We start from the raw sequence: 13,320 nt of genomic DNA, 5'->3' as shown, positions 1-13,320 counted from the left end.
ATTGTGTTAAGCCCCCAGGTGACTTCTGTGTAAGTCACACCTGAAGACATTATTGGAAGAGAGTCACTCAGCTGCCCAGAAGCTGGAGGGACAGTGGGGATCCAGGTATCTGTGAAGCTTTACACTAGTAGGAACTGGCCCAAATCAAGGGAGAGGAGTCCCAGGGACAGAGAGCTCTGCCCAGACTGTAGTGTGGCCCTTGAGTGTGTCTGTCAGTGGCCCTGTCCACAGGGGTTTGAAGGCTTTGAACCTCCATCGTTCCCTGGACTCTAAATCCTTAGCTGTTGTCCTTCTCTCTCCATGGAGACATGCTGGGAATTGGCATGCTGTAGGATTTAGGCCGTGAGGATTAATGTGACTCCAGACTCTGACTACAGGGCCTTCAGCATTCATTCCATTTATCTACTTATTTGCTCATTCATGTGATAACATTCCAAGTTTGTTCTCTTGTCATTTACCTGTATCTGACACCTCCTCACTATCCATCCACCCACCCCTAATCCATGGCCCACTCAGCCAACCCTTGCATCCATCCATCTGTTGTTCTGCCCATTACCCCTCATCCTTCCATTCATTGCTCATTCTTTTGTTTCCTTTTCTGTCACTTTCTCTCAGCCAGCTAGTTCTCATGTGTCACCCCACACCCTCAATCCATCCTCCACCTCTGTCCTTCACTCACCTGTTCAGCATCTATCCACTCATCCCCATCATCCATCCATTTAATCAGCTTCCACTTATTCTGGGACAGAGATGGCGAACCTTTTAGAGACCGAGTGCCCAAACTGTGACCCGAAACCCGCTTATTTATCATGAAGTGCCAACACTGCAATTAAACCTGAACACTGAGGTTTTAGTTTAGAAACAACTGTTATCCAGTGCTCAGCTGCTGGGGCAACTTGGCTTGTGTGCCAACAGAGAGGGCTCTGTGTGCCCATTGTGGCACATGTGCCATAGGTTCGCCGCCACTGTGGTAGGATCTCTCCATTTGTCTTTCAGTCTGTCCAGTATTTGTTGGGTCCCTGGATAGAGCCAAAACCTAAGGACTTTTCTGTCCATAAGGCCTTAGTCTGAAATCATACAATTAATTGCAAGTGAGATGTTGTTGCCAGCAAACAGACATGATATAAGCCATAGACCTGGCTCCTTTCCAGTTCAGACAGCAATCTTCTGTGACATCTTGGGCAGGTCCCTTGCCCTCCCCCACTGTTGCATGATGGGTGGTAACATGCACCTGGAGTCATTGGGCACCCAGAGGGTGTGGACATCTCATAGGAAGGACTGACTGCTTTGGATAGCACTTACAAACATTGGCTAGGGGTGAGGATAAATAAAAGGTGCTTGAGGGTCTCAGCTCCTGTCAGGAAAGGGTGTGAGATTGGTGGCACTTGGACTGACCCAGAGGCCCATCAGCTACATGTTGGGCTTTGATGGCAGCCTAAGTGCCTTACTAGCCACTATTGGTGTCCAGGCGTAGTGGTGCCACTACTGATGAGGAGGTTGTGTGCCACCAACCTGCCTCAGTTTCCTCATTAGGGTTTGGGCTAGGTTATTGGTGGCCAAGCTTTTTAACCTCTTTTCAAGCAAAAGCTTTCACAGAAACACAAAATGTAAAATAGTTCAAACAGATTTCAGATAGAGGCATACAGCATGAAGTCATTATATAAAACAAAAGGCACCAGACAATCCTGGATTTTCATGGGCTTCTCTATATATGTGTCATTATATGGACAGAGACCAAGAAGACAATAACAGTAGTTACTGATGGTCACAGGAGGGAACTAAAATCTGAAAGGGTAGTTAAACCAGGCTATAGTATTACTGTAATGAATATTTTGACTTTTATAAGAATGTAGCCCTGTATTCCTCATGAAATGAAAAACTAATGATATAACAATTTAACAGTGGAAACAAAGCAGTAACAGTGAGGCTGCTTTGGTTTGAGTCAGGTGAACACCTGGACCTGTCCACCTACTTCGTCCCTGGATCTGTCCAGACACTCGGTCCCTGAGACCCTTTGGAGGGACCCTGGGCCCAGGGATTACCTGTGGTTCTCTGGCCTCCTTTATGGTGGCCCAAAGCCATCCATGCTGGGACCGGGGTGTAGTTGTGAATGTCAGGGCACTGCACAGCTGGGGCTGGTGAGAGCAGATGCTGCCCTGTCCTGGCTACACAGAACCGTCCACCTCCCTGGGACCTGGGGCTGCCGGTGTCCCTCTATGCTGTTGGCCAAGGGAGAATAAGCCAAGTTCTGAATGTCTTCTTTGTCTTCCTGTTGGCCAAGTTCATTGCCTCTTGGCGGGCTGGAGAGCTGTTTAAAGGGAGAAAAAAGGCCATCTGAGGCAGGGAGATAAAAAGAAGTCTTTTAGCCACCCCAGGAGAGGGTGGCTCTTGCTCCTGCGTTGTTATGTAAAGCCGGCCCTAATCCCCTGTCTTAGCCGCCTTAACTGGCCAGCTGGGAGCTCCAGCCAGTGAAGGGAGATTAAGGCAGGCTTGGTGCAGGGCTGGGGCTGTGAGTGCCTTTTGAACTCAGGGAAGAACAAAGTAAACATCAAAAGTTCCAAGCTGTAGGAGCTGCAGGGTGTGGCAAGGTGGGGAGGCGAGGCTTTGGTGGGCTAAGAGGAGTGTGACACTCCTGCCGACCTAGCAGGGGTCTGGGAGTAGGGGAGGGGCCACCCACTACTCACCTGGCTTCCCTGCCTTCTTTCCGGACAGGATGCCAGATAGTGGCAGCCCATGGCTTATACCTAGGGCAGAAGTTAGTTCCAGCCTATTTGACAGACCGTGTCACCTACATGGCCTCCAGGAATTACTGTCCAAGGGTGTCCTCCTGTCCATCGCAGCCTCTCCCTGACTGACCCGTAGGAAGAGAAAGACCTATAAATGCTTTTCCTCCCTTCCTCTGGGTCCCCTGTCTCATGGCATCTGTAGAGGGCTGGATCTCAGAACCCTGGCACCTTGCTGGCCCTCTCCCAGCTGAGGCTTTCGGGGCCACTGGGCTCAGATGGCTGTTCCATCCCCACTGGCAGCTATTCGAGGACCCTTGCTTCTCTAGCCTGAGGCCAGAGGTCCTTGAGGCATGAGTTGTGCAGAGCAGGACAGCAGTGTTGGTGCTTCGATGCAGGGGACCAAGCAGCCTTCTGTGAGCTCAGGCCCATTTGGCTTTCTGGAGACCCTAAACTTTGCCTTTGTGACAGTCCAGGGAAGGTGCCTGCTTCCCTTTGTTCTGACTCTCTAGTGACCTGTCTTTGCCTGCTTTACCCAGCTTGCTGTGTGGCCTCGGGTGAGCCACTTCACTCCTCTGTGCCTCAGTTTCTTCCTGGGGTTCCTCATAGCACTCGTTCATCAAGTGTGCTCTATGTTATATAAGCCCAAGGACAGCTCTGGTTCAGAGGAAGTGCCCAGTAGATGTGAGCTGTTGGGACTCTTGTTTCACGGGTCTTGTTTGCTTGCAGAGGGGCCACCCCTGTGCAGAGCCATCTGCTTAGCTCAGCTCAAAGCCAACCTGTCTTCACAGCTTCTTTGGTCCCATTAGAGTATCAGAAGAGGCTTCTTCTTGTGCTCCCAGGATGTGTCATTACGTCTGGCCTAGGCTAAAGGCTCGATACATACTAAAGCATGCAAGTTAGCACCAGGAAGTCACCACAGTCAGGTGTCTGTCTCCCTTTGGCCACTCAGACAGGTCCTGTGTATGGGCCTGAGGGCCTAGGACAGCCCATCCAGCCTGGAAGGCAGAAGATGCATAACCACTGACCGAGCCCTTGAGATGCCTTTAGTCCATTTCATTTATATTTGGGAAATTGAAACCCTGAGAGAAGTGACCTGTCTAAGATCACACAGCAGACTGAGAACAGAATTGAGACCTCCACATCCTCCTCACTTCTTGTTTATTAAGCACCTGCTGTAGTGTGCTGCTCTGCTAGGTTCACAGCCATGAACAAAATAGCCCCCGCTATCAGGGACTTCATGGGAGGGAGGTGGGTGGTGAATAAGTAAACCAGTGAATAGGCAGGCAAGTTTCTGCTGGTGGTGCTTGGCTCAGAGGTAAAGCCCAAGAAGGGCATAATATGAGAAGGGCTCTGAGAAGGTGTTTCAGCTGAAACGCAGATGCCAGGAAGAAGCCAGCTATGGGAGAATGCAGAGGAAGATCAGCCAGGGGGAATTAGTTCCCAGGTGGAAGGAACTTGGTGTTTGGAGAAGAATAGAAAGGAATCCAGTGTGGCCGGAGGAGGATGGGCTGACCATATGCTTGGGTCAGACAGGGGTAGGTACAAGGCTGCCCAGCTCTGTTTCCATTTAAAAAAGATAATTCTGGCTTCCAGGAAGGAGGACAAGTCGGGGAGGGAGAAGGAATGAAAGCAGGAAGTTATGGCATTGGTGCAGGTGCATAGTGATGGCACTGGCCTGGGGTCTGGAGGGTGGAGGGGTCCTAGTGGGGGATGGGGAGGTGGAGGAGGAAGTTGGGATCACGGATACATCTGAGACTTTTGGCCTAAGAAACCAAGGAAATATCGGTGTCACTTCTGAGGTGGAGCTTGGCATATGACACCAAGCCCTCACCTTTGGACATGCTGGATCCAGACTCCTCTTGGATATCTGGGTGGAGACACCCAAGTGGCTGTGGATACCTGGCAGGTGGAATGTGGAGGCCAGGGGCAGCAGGCAGGCTCTTGGAAGTGTGTCAGGACCTCTTCTTGGGAAGAAGCCATAGACGGTCCAGTGACCCCTGGCAAAGTTGGTCCTTCCGCAGGCTCAGCTGGTGGCTTCCCTGAAATCTGAGAGGAGGGGTCCTTCTGGGGAGCAGTGGGGACCCCTGATGGAGGAGCAGGCTGGCCCCACCCTGCTGGCTTCTCTCCTTCAGTGCAGAGCTGTCCCATTGGTAGGGTCAGCCACCTGGACTCCACTCCACTCCATCCCCTAGGAGTGTCACAGTGACAGAGTACAAGTGGACTTTGTTGCCTCAGCAGGTCCTCCCAAGTCTGTTCTTCATAAAAGCTCAGCTTGAACAGTGGAAACTCTGACTGTGTCAGATACTGGGGAGGTTTTAATAGTTTCAAGTAGCTCAGGGTTAGATTATAAAAGTTGAATTTCATCGCATGCTTTTGGTGGGGGTGGGGGAGAGTCAAAGGGCTGTGATATTTTTAGCCAGCAGAGGTCTGTCCCCCTGTCTCCCTCTCCTGGGTCTGCCCCTCCCCAAACAGATGTGTCAGCTCAGTCCCGTGCAGACCTCAAAGCAGTATGGCCAGCAGCTATGCTCTGCTGAGACAAGAAGGCCAGCATGCTGTCTGTTGGGAAGGTTTTTTCCTTTGCTTCCATTTTCCCCTTTGGTCTTTCTTCTCTGTTACAGTGGTTTCTTGAGCAAAATGTGGTCACAGTAAAGTGCAGCCTGGGGAGACAGGATTGTGGAGCTGAATCCCTAGGTGACCTTTCTGGTCAATGGAAGGGTCAGGTACCTGTCGGTGGCCAAGCTGGAAGCACTCTGGGAGAGTTCTGCATGTGGGACATTGCTGGGCTGGGGATAGGGGCAACTTTTGAGAAGCAAGAGAGCAGAGTGATGGATTAGTAGAAGCAAGATCCTGGGATTCTTTTGGAAACTCAATCCAAAGTCAAACTTTTGGCTCATGAAATTGAAAAATCCTAGGGTGGCTCTTGCTTAAAAAGACCTGGCTGGCTCCAGGAGCTCAAATTGTGTCACCAGCACACTCTCACACATATGCGCGTGTACACACACACACACACACTCTCTCTCTCATCCCTCTTTCTGTCTCTCTGTGTCATCTTTCCCCCCACCATAATGTTAGCCTGTCAGTCACAGGGCTGGCTAGTGGCTTCCTTGAAGTCTGAGAAAAGAGGATGTTCTGGGGAGCAGCATGGACCCCCATGGAAGGGCAGGACAGCCCCACCCTGCAGGCCTCCCTCCCTCCCCTAGTCCAGAGCCTGTCTTATGAGGGAGGGTCCACTCCCCTGTGTCCACCAAGAAGCCCATTTCAATGTTGACTTAGAATGCGGCAAAGATGGCTCCCCAGCCCCAGGCCCTTTGTCCTGTGAGCTCAGCCATCTTAAATGAAAGTTGGCTCCCAAGTCACACTATTTCTTGCAGAAGTTTACTCTCATTTTACTAGCAGGGTAGATGGAGATTTTGTGGCATCTGAAGCTTATGTAGTTCGGTGGGGAGGCTCTTTAAGAAGAATGCACATTTTTTATTGACCACAGATGATATACATACATGCATATCTGTATGGTTCATCCTGCTAAATCTAAAGCAATGCGTCACCAGCTCGGCCTGCCCTTACCTTGTTTCCAGAAATGCCTGTGTTATCCCCAATGCCATCTGCCACCAGGAGAGACATGGGAAGTTGGAATGGATAGAAACAGCAGGGTTAACCAATCTAGGATCAAATACCTAAGTTTGAAGATGTTATAAAACACACCATCCTGTGCACACATTGTGAAGGCCCATGCCGATGAGGGGTGTGGGTGCTTAGCTTCATTTGCTTCACAGTGGACTCTCTTTTGGTACTGACCCCAGCCCAGCCATCGTGGCCAGCAGGATGACAGAGGCTGGTCAGGCAGTGGAGTGGGACCCACCCTTCTTGAAGCACATACTGTGGGGGAAGGGTGCTCCTCAGTGAAAAAGCAGATTCTATTATTGGAAGGACAGGGCTGTGGGACAGACAAGGGCAGGTGGCCACTGCTGTGGCATGACAGGGTAGAGACCAGTGGCCAGGGGTCAGGACCTGGGATTGAATGTGCACCTTCTGGATTCTAGTCCTGGTTCTGGTGCATGCTGTTGTTCCATTTTGATGATGATAATGATGATGGTGCACCTGTAGTGTAGTAGGCGCCGTCCTGTATATATTGAGGTGGCAGTGGGATGATAATGCCGTACACAGACTCACTGAACAGGGCATTCCACCCCAGCCCCTGCAGGTGTGAGGGCGTGACTCTCCAAGGGAGACCTGAGGATGAGCAGGAGTTGGAGAAGTGCAGGAGTGCTCTTGGAAGGGGTAGCAGCATGAGTGAATGGCCAGGCCAATAAGCAGAAAGCAGGCCCACTGGGAGGTTGCTGACAGCTCTTGGAAGCCTTTGGACTTCTTCTCGGGGAAAAGGGAACCACTGGTGGGCTTTAAGCAGGGAAATGGCTTGATCAGTTTTGTTTTTTTGCAAGATGCTCTGTTCTGCACCGTGATGCAGGCTCTCTCCACTTTTGTAAAATGCAAATAGTAACAGCCCCTGTAATGGTGTCGGCAAGAGGACCTAGTGAAATAGTGGGCTACTGACTGCACCAGCAGCTATGGGGCTGCCCACCAGTGTGTGTGGCTGTATTACAAACAGATTTGTGTATCTCTAGGACCCTCCTTCCCTCCCTCAGTAGAGCCTGATGCAGATAATGCAAGAAACCATTTGGTCTGGAATGAACATATGATATCTTTCTCTTTTTACTGGCAGCAGATTTACCCACCTAATTATATTTGGCATAGGCTAATATTAAAATCTATCTGCATTCCCTCTAACAGCTGCTGGTGGAGGTTTGGGGACTCAGAAACATCCTGGTGAGCTACCCTGAGACTAAAATATTCGCAGCAGATAATCTGTATGTGGACAGTTAAAAAAGGACTGTGAATATATTAGGGCAAGTATCCAAACTACAGCAAGGAAGCTCTGGCTTGTGTTAAATCTCCTCTCATATCCACCAAGAAGAACTTGCCAGGTAACTGGCCCGTGAGAGATAGCCGCCACGTATTTGACATGTTAGTAATTTTTGGTCTTTCTTGAGTGGGTCTGATTTAGATATAACTCTTTTTCAAATTTGTCTCTTTTTTCAAAGTTGAATATCATTTGGACTTTTCTGGATTGTGTTAAGATAAGCTGGCATTTGCTGATAGCATCCAGGGTTTGGATTTCAGCCTAAAATTCAGCTACCTCCTTCTCCATGCCAGGTCTCCATCTCATCGTGCCAGGATTCATAGCATGTCTGACATGTCTCCGGCCTGTCTTGTCCTACCTGTAGCATGTGGTGCAGCACAGCACACTGTGGAGCAATCTCTGCTCCGTGTGCACGAGTTGTGCTGGACACTGGATGCCGGGGAACAGTCTTCTCAGGGCCTAGCTCTCAAGAAACACACATTTGCCTGTGCAGACATAGTGGCTGCTCTGTGGCCATAAGAGGCTCCTGTGTTGGACTGCACAGAATGAAGTACTTAATTGCTGGAGGTGGACCACATCCCGCCAGCTCCAGATGCATTTGTATCGATTAGAAAAAGGGACTCCACCTTAGACACCTGCCTGCCATCTGTTCAAGAAATGTCATGAGCAACCCATATATCTGTGGTGTCTGATATGTCTGGTGCCCCCTAAAGTTGTGCAGTGCACAGCCTGCTTCTCAGAGCTGACTCCTGGTGACCCCAGATGACCCAAAGGGAGATGCCCCAAGGTGCGTGTGCTGCCAGGCTCCTCAAGAGGGTATTGGGTTGCTTCCTTTTCCAGCCTTGTTGCTTCTCTTGTCTGGGTTGGCACCACCCTCAGTTCAGGCCTGGCAGGTTGTGCCTTGCTGCTCCCTGGGTCACTGCTGCTTGCCAGGATACATGATCTCCAGAAAGTGACCGTGGCTCTCCCACGTGCAGTCCCTACTAAACCTTGCTTGTTGCCAGCCGTTGGGCTTATGGGGAGGCATGGGAACCTAGACCATCGATCACAGATGGCACCATCCAGGTACTTCCTCAGTCTCCACTTTCTGTCCTCCTCCTTCCCTTTTGTAAACTGGGGGAGGGGAGAGGGAAGAGACTTCTTTGATCTTAGTGGAGGAAAAAAGTCTGTTCTGTTCAGGCTTTTGGCTAACACAACAAACAGTGTTTAAAATTTAACTTTGCTTAATTAATTAGTAATTCTGTTTAATGCTGTCTGATCTCCCTCCAAAAGGTATTTTGAAGCCTGAGAAGGAAACATCAAAGGGAACCGGGTGAAGATGGTCAAGTAATGCATTTAATCTGGCAGTTGCTGGGGGTGGAGAGCAGCCAGGTTGGGAGCTAATGTGGGAGGGAAGCGTCATTTGGTAAACACAGAAAGCGGACTCCTTGTGGCTGTGTTCCTGGTGTGAGGAAGGACAGGGAGTAGCTTCCAGAGAGAAAGAGCTCCACCACCCCCAGACTCACTTGGACTGAAAATTGGTTTTAAGAAAGCAGAGTTGATATTTTCTTTCTTCTATGTCTACTATGTATGATGGGGAGGATGTGTAGTACACGAGGGTTTCCAGTCAAGTGAGCAGGTAGTAGGTGAAATCCAGTCTATGCCTTGCTCACCAAGCATGAACCCTGGCCCACAGACTTTTCTGTAGAGGGCCAGGTACTGCTTCTTGTAGGCTCTGTATGCTATAGGGTTTCTGTTGTGGCTACTCAACTCTGCTGATATTGAGCGAAAGCAGCCGGACACAGAGTGTATGAGTGTGTGTCCCAGTAAACCTTTATTTACAGATCGCCTGTGGTCTGGGTTTGGTTTGAAGGGTATGGCTTCCAAACCCCTGCTCCCCATCATCCAGAGGGGCTTCGCAGGCAAATAAAAGGCATTGATTTCCTCTTTCCTCGCTCCTTTCCCTTTCTTTCAAATTAGTACTGCTTCCTGAAGATACTTTGACTTGAAACTTCAGAGTCCTTGGAGACCCCATGAAATTGGGTCATCTCTTGGGGGTCAGTGGATGGGTTAACCAGGACCAGAAGTGGAGAAAGGACTCGGATTCAGATGCCAATCTGTCTCGATGAAACGTCCATCTTCTGTGCTGTGGTTAGTGTGGCCTGGGCGGCTTGCAGAGTGCTCCATCCACCCCATCCTGCCCACCCGTGAGCTGCTCAGAGGGTGCAGGGCACTGTGTTCTCCCCAGGGATGCGGGGGCATAGCGGTTGGCCTTGGCTTCAGAGGGTCCATCTGTGGAGCACACAGGGCCTGAGTCCCAGCCCCTGTCTCTGGCATTGGGGTCTGTGACTTTCGACTGATTGTCTGGCACCTCTTCTGCCCGTCTGGCCAGGGACAACAGGAAGTGAAAGAGGTGGTGGATCACATCCCTGTGGATCAAGAGGATAGACCCCTGGCATCTGTGAGTCCTGCTGCGCATCTGTGCACAGCCCATGCTGGGAGGCACCCCTGGCAGTTCAGTGTCCATGAGGCCCTGTTAGTATCTGGGAAGGGATGAGGGTCCCGCTGGTGGAGAGAGCACGATCCGCCCCATGCTGATCTTTGGAGCAGACACGTGAGGGGTGGGGCTGGGGTGCTACTCCCTAGGCCAGAAAGGAGGGACAGGAAAGGGCTGAGGCTGTCCAGTGCACCGCAGGGGAGGGGTGTATCTGTGAAGGAGAGAACAGGGACAGAGGTTCCTTGTCTGTGGATTTCATCAAGTGCAACATGAAAGGCAACATTGAACCTGAAGGTGCTTTTCTGATAACTTCCCTTTGAACTTGAAGTTTGGCTTCGATAAGCCTGGTCAGCTTATATCTCCAGCCAGGACCCCTCAGAGGAAGGCAGCAGCTTTGAAGATGGAACTAGGCTTTGTTTTTCTTTCTTCTTTTTCTTTTTCTTCTTTTACCCCATTGAGGAGGAGTGAATAGAGGATGTTTCAGGCCATGATCTCTCCATGGTTTCTCAGTGGGTTTTCCCTGAGGTTACAGAGATCATTTGCATCTGGGTTATCAGCTGGGACTGTGGCTCAGCTACATCCTTGACAAAACCAGCATTTATTGAGCACTTAATGTGTGCTGGCCACTGCTAAATGAGCAGTTTCTTCATTGCCCTCTCCCAACAGCTCTGTGAGGGAGACATCATTGTCTCCTTTTACAGATGAGGGGACTGAGGTCCAGAGATGTCAAGCCTTGCCCAGGGCTGCCCAGGCCACTCAGTGGCTGAGTCAGAAGACAGGAACCCCATGTGTGCCTGCTCGATGATGACATTCCCACCAGTCCAGTTGCACCTGCTGGAGATGCTGGCGGCTTCCAGAACTAAGGGCTTCACTTCACACTGGGAATAGAGAGAGCTCCAGCTCCCTGACTATTTGGAGTGATGGGACTATCACTTGGTTTGTGGCCTGGTGGAGGTGGCTGTACCTGGTGCTCTGTCTGGACTCATGGTGGTAGCAGCTCTGAACCCAGCAGGGTACTAGGTAGATGTAGGATGGAGCAGTCAGGGTCGCCCAGGCTCTGTTCTTGACTGCTCTCGAGTCCCTGGCCAATCATTTGCCTGACCCCTCTGCCCCAAGACTCGGGATCTCTCTGGAGAGGGATGCCTAGCTTTGCAGGAGCGGGGTTAGGGGACACCTTTGTGTTATGGATGGTATCAGAGCAGACAGCGTCAGTGACCTGTCCCTGTAACCATTCTGCTGGCGAGGATGCCAGGGCCCTGCCCCCCAGCCCTTACGGTGAGGTTTCTTTCTGAGGAATCCCAGTCTTCCAGGTTTATGTTTCACTTGGTATCATTCTGTGCCTGCTACCAGCATAGGACCAGGGTCAGTACCTGAGACCTGGGTCCTGGCAGACATTCTTGACTACTTTAGGGAGTGTCACCTTGCTGTGTGAGTGGGGGCAGAGAACAGGGAACCTGGCTGTCTGGGAGGGAGCCCTGGATGGAGCTGTGGCCTTCTGTCCCAACCCTGTCTATATGTCTGTATGGGGAAGCTGGAGCACCCTTATCTTTTTTTGGCACCGGGGATCAAACTCAGGACCTTGCGCTTTCGAGGCAGGTGTAGTGCCACTGAGCTACATCCCTGGCCCTGGAGCACCTTTATCTTTAGCCCTTCACCTCCCCTCCTCTCTGGTTCCCTGTCCAGCTGGGTGTATTGATATAATGCTTGTGTGTCCATTTGATTGCAGAAGCCTCTGTTTTGAGAAGCCAAGTGTCCTGATCCCCAAAAGAGTCACAGGGTGAGGCTGTCATTCCCCTGACTGTTTCTCCTGTGGCCAGGACCTTGTGTGCTGGGCTTGGCTCATAGCCCTTTGCAGTCATAGTTTGTTGAGTCCACACAAGAGTCCCATGGGAAAAGGCTCAGCATCCTCTTTATACAATTTGGGAAATTAAACTGAGACATCCAGAGAAGGTTCAGGACCTGCCCAGGGTCACAGTGCTGAACTGTTCCCTGGTTCCATGGAAAGAGGCCAATGGAGAGAGGCATGGGTCCCCTGAGTGAAGCTGTGAAGGGCTTGGAGGACCATTAGCGACATGGTAGTGAGTGTGATTCATGCTACTTAGGTTCATATCCCATCCCTGTCATTTGTCAGCAAGCCTCTGTGCACTTCCATTTTCCCATCTGGAAAATGGACCTGATAATAATGATTGCCTCCCAGGGTCACAATGAGGACACTGAGTGCTTGGGTAGTGTTGTGGGGGGGCCTGGCACTGAAGGTACACAGGGATACCAGGGTTTGCAGGCACTGTGTTGGGAAGATACCTTCAGCCTGCCAGGGGGCCAAGCAGGAGAAATGTGGCCTGACCCCACAGAGTGCCTGCTGTGCCTTTCCCTGTGGCTGCTGGTCTGCAGAGCTGGTGTGTGAGCATAGGAGTTGGGGGTGTGTGAAGCCCCCACCTAGCTTCCCGGCTCAGTGCCTCATTTCTCCAGGCCCCTGACTGCCTAGGAAAGTCCTCCTGATCTTCCTGTCTTACAGGAAAATCTCAGCTCCTTGCATGGTTCCTTGTATGGTCCTTCCAGTAGCCCAGCCACCCTCAGGTCAGAGCACACTTGGCTTGTTTACCTGGGAAGTAGGATGACAAAATCACTACTGTGGGGCAACAGGGAACTCTGCCTAGGGGACCTATGAGGTGTTCTAAGAAAGCAGTCCCTAGCAAGGCCAAGCCCCTCCTGTTGGCATGTGAGCTGAATCACTCCAGCAGCTGAGCATTGGATAACAGTTGTTTTTTCTAAACTAAAACCTCAGTGTTCAGGTTTAATTGCAGTGTTGGCACTTTGGGATAAATAACTGGGTTTTGGGTTGCAGTTTGGGCATCCAGTCTCTACAAGGTTCACCATCACTGGTCTAGGACAATGGCGCTACCCAGAGGTAGCTTCCTAGAACCTCCTGGAGGTGTTCATGCAAAAATGGTGCCAGTGGATCATGGGGTTTCGCACCTCCCTCTGCTCCTGGAAGGATGCAAAACTGACCATGACCTTTGGCAGAAGGGAGGATACCAGGAGAGCAGAGGCACAGGATGAGCATGCTCCCTGAAGCTGCTGTGGACGTGTGCACGCCAGCCTGGTTGTGCTGTTTCTGTCCCTCGTCATGTCCACTCACTAATGTGCCATATGCCGGGCCCTGGCAGGGCCATCTTTGAAGAGGTCAGAATGTCAGCACA

General features: G+C 51.0%; 1 protein-coding gene across 2 annotated transcripts in view; it reads left to right on the top strand.

Moving 5' to 3' along the window:
• Nkd1 (NKD inhibitor of Wnt signaling pathway 1) overlaps positions 1-13,320 on the top strand; it is a 99,076-nt gene that overhangs the window by 60,633 nt on the left and 25,123 nt on the right. Inside the window, exons 2-4 of one of the 2 annotated variants that reach the window (XM_021260930.2) lie at positions 9,604-9,774; positions 10,016-10,084; positions 12,636-12,697. The exons of the other annotated variant lie outside the window; for it this stretch is intronic. Coding sequence (XP_021116589.2) covers positions 12,655-12,697 — 43 coding nt within the window. The 5' untranslated portion in view covers positions 9,604-9,774; positions 10,016-10,084; positions 12,636-12,654. The remainder of the gene's footprint in view (positions 1-9,603; positions 9,775-10,015; positions 10,085-12,635; positions 12,698-13,320) is intronic. 2 annotated transcript variants of the gene reach the window in all.

This window comes from Heterocephalus glaber, unplaced genomic scaffold (assembly GCF_053883595.1).
Source record: "Heterocephalus glaber isolate CG9 unplaced genomic scaffold, H.glaber_assembly_v1.0 deba00000071, whole genome shotgun sequence".
Classification (NCBI taxonomy): domain Eukaryota; kingdom Metazoa; phylum Chordata; class Mammalia; order Rodentia; family Bathyergidae; genus Heterocephalus; species Heterocephalus glaber.
This window is presented reverse-complemented; position numbering and strand designations above follow the sequence as displayed.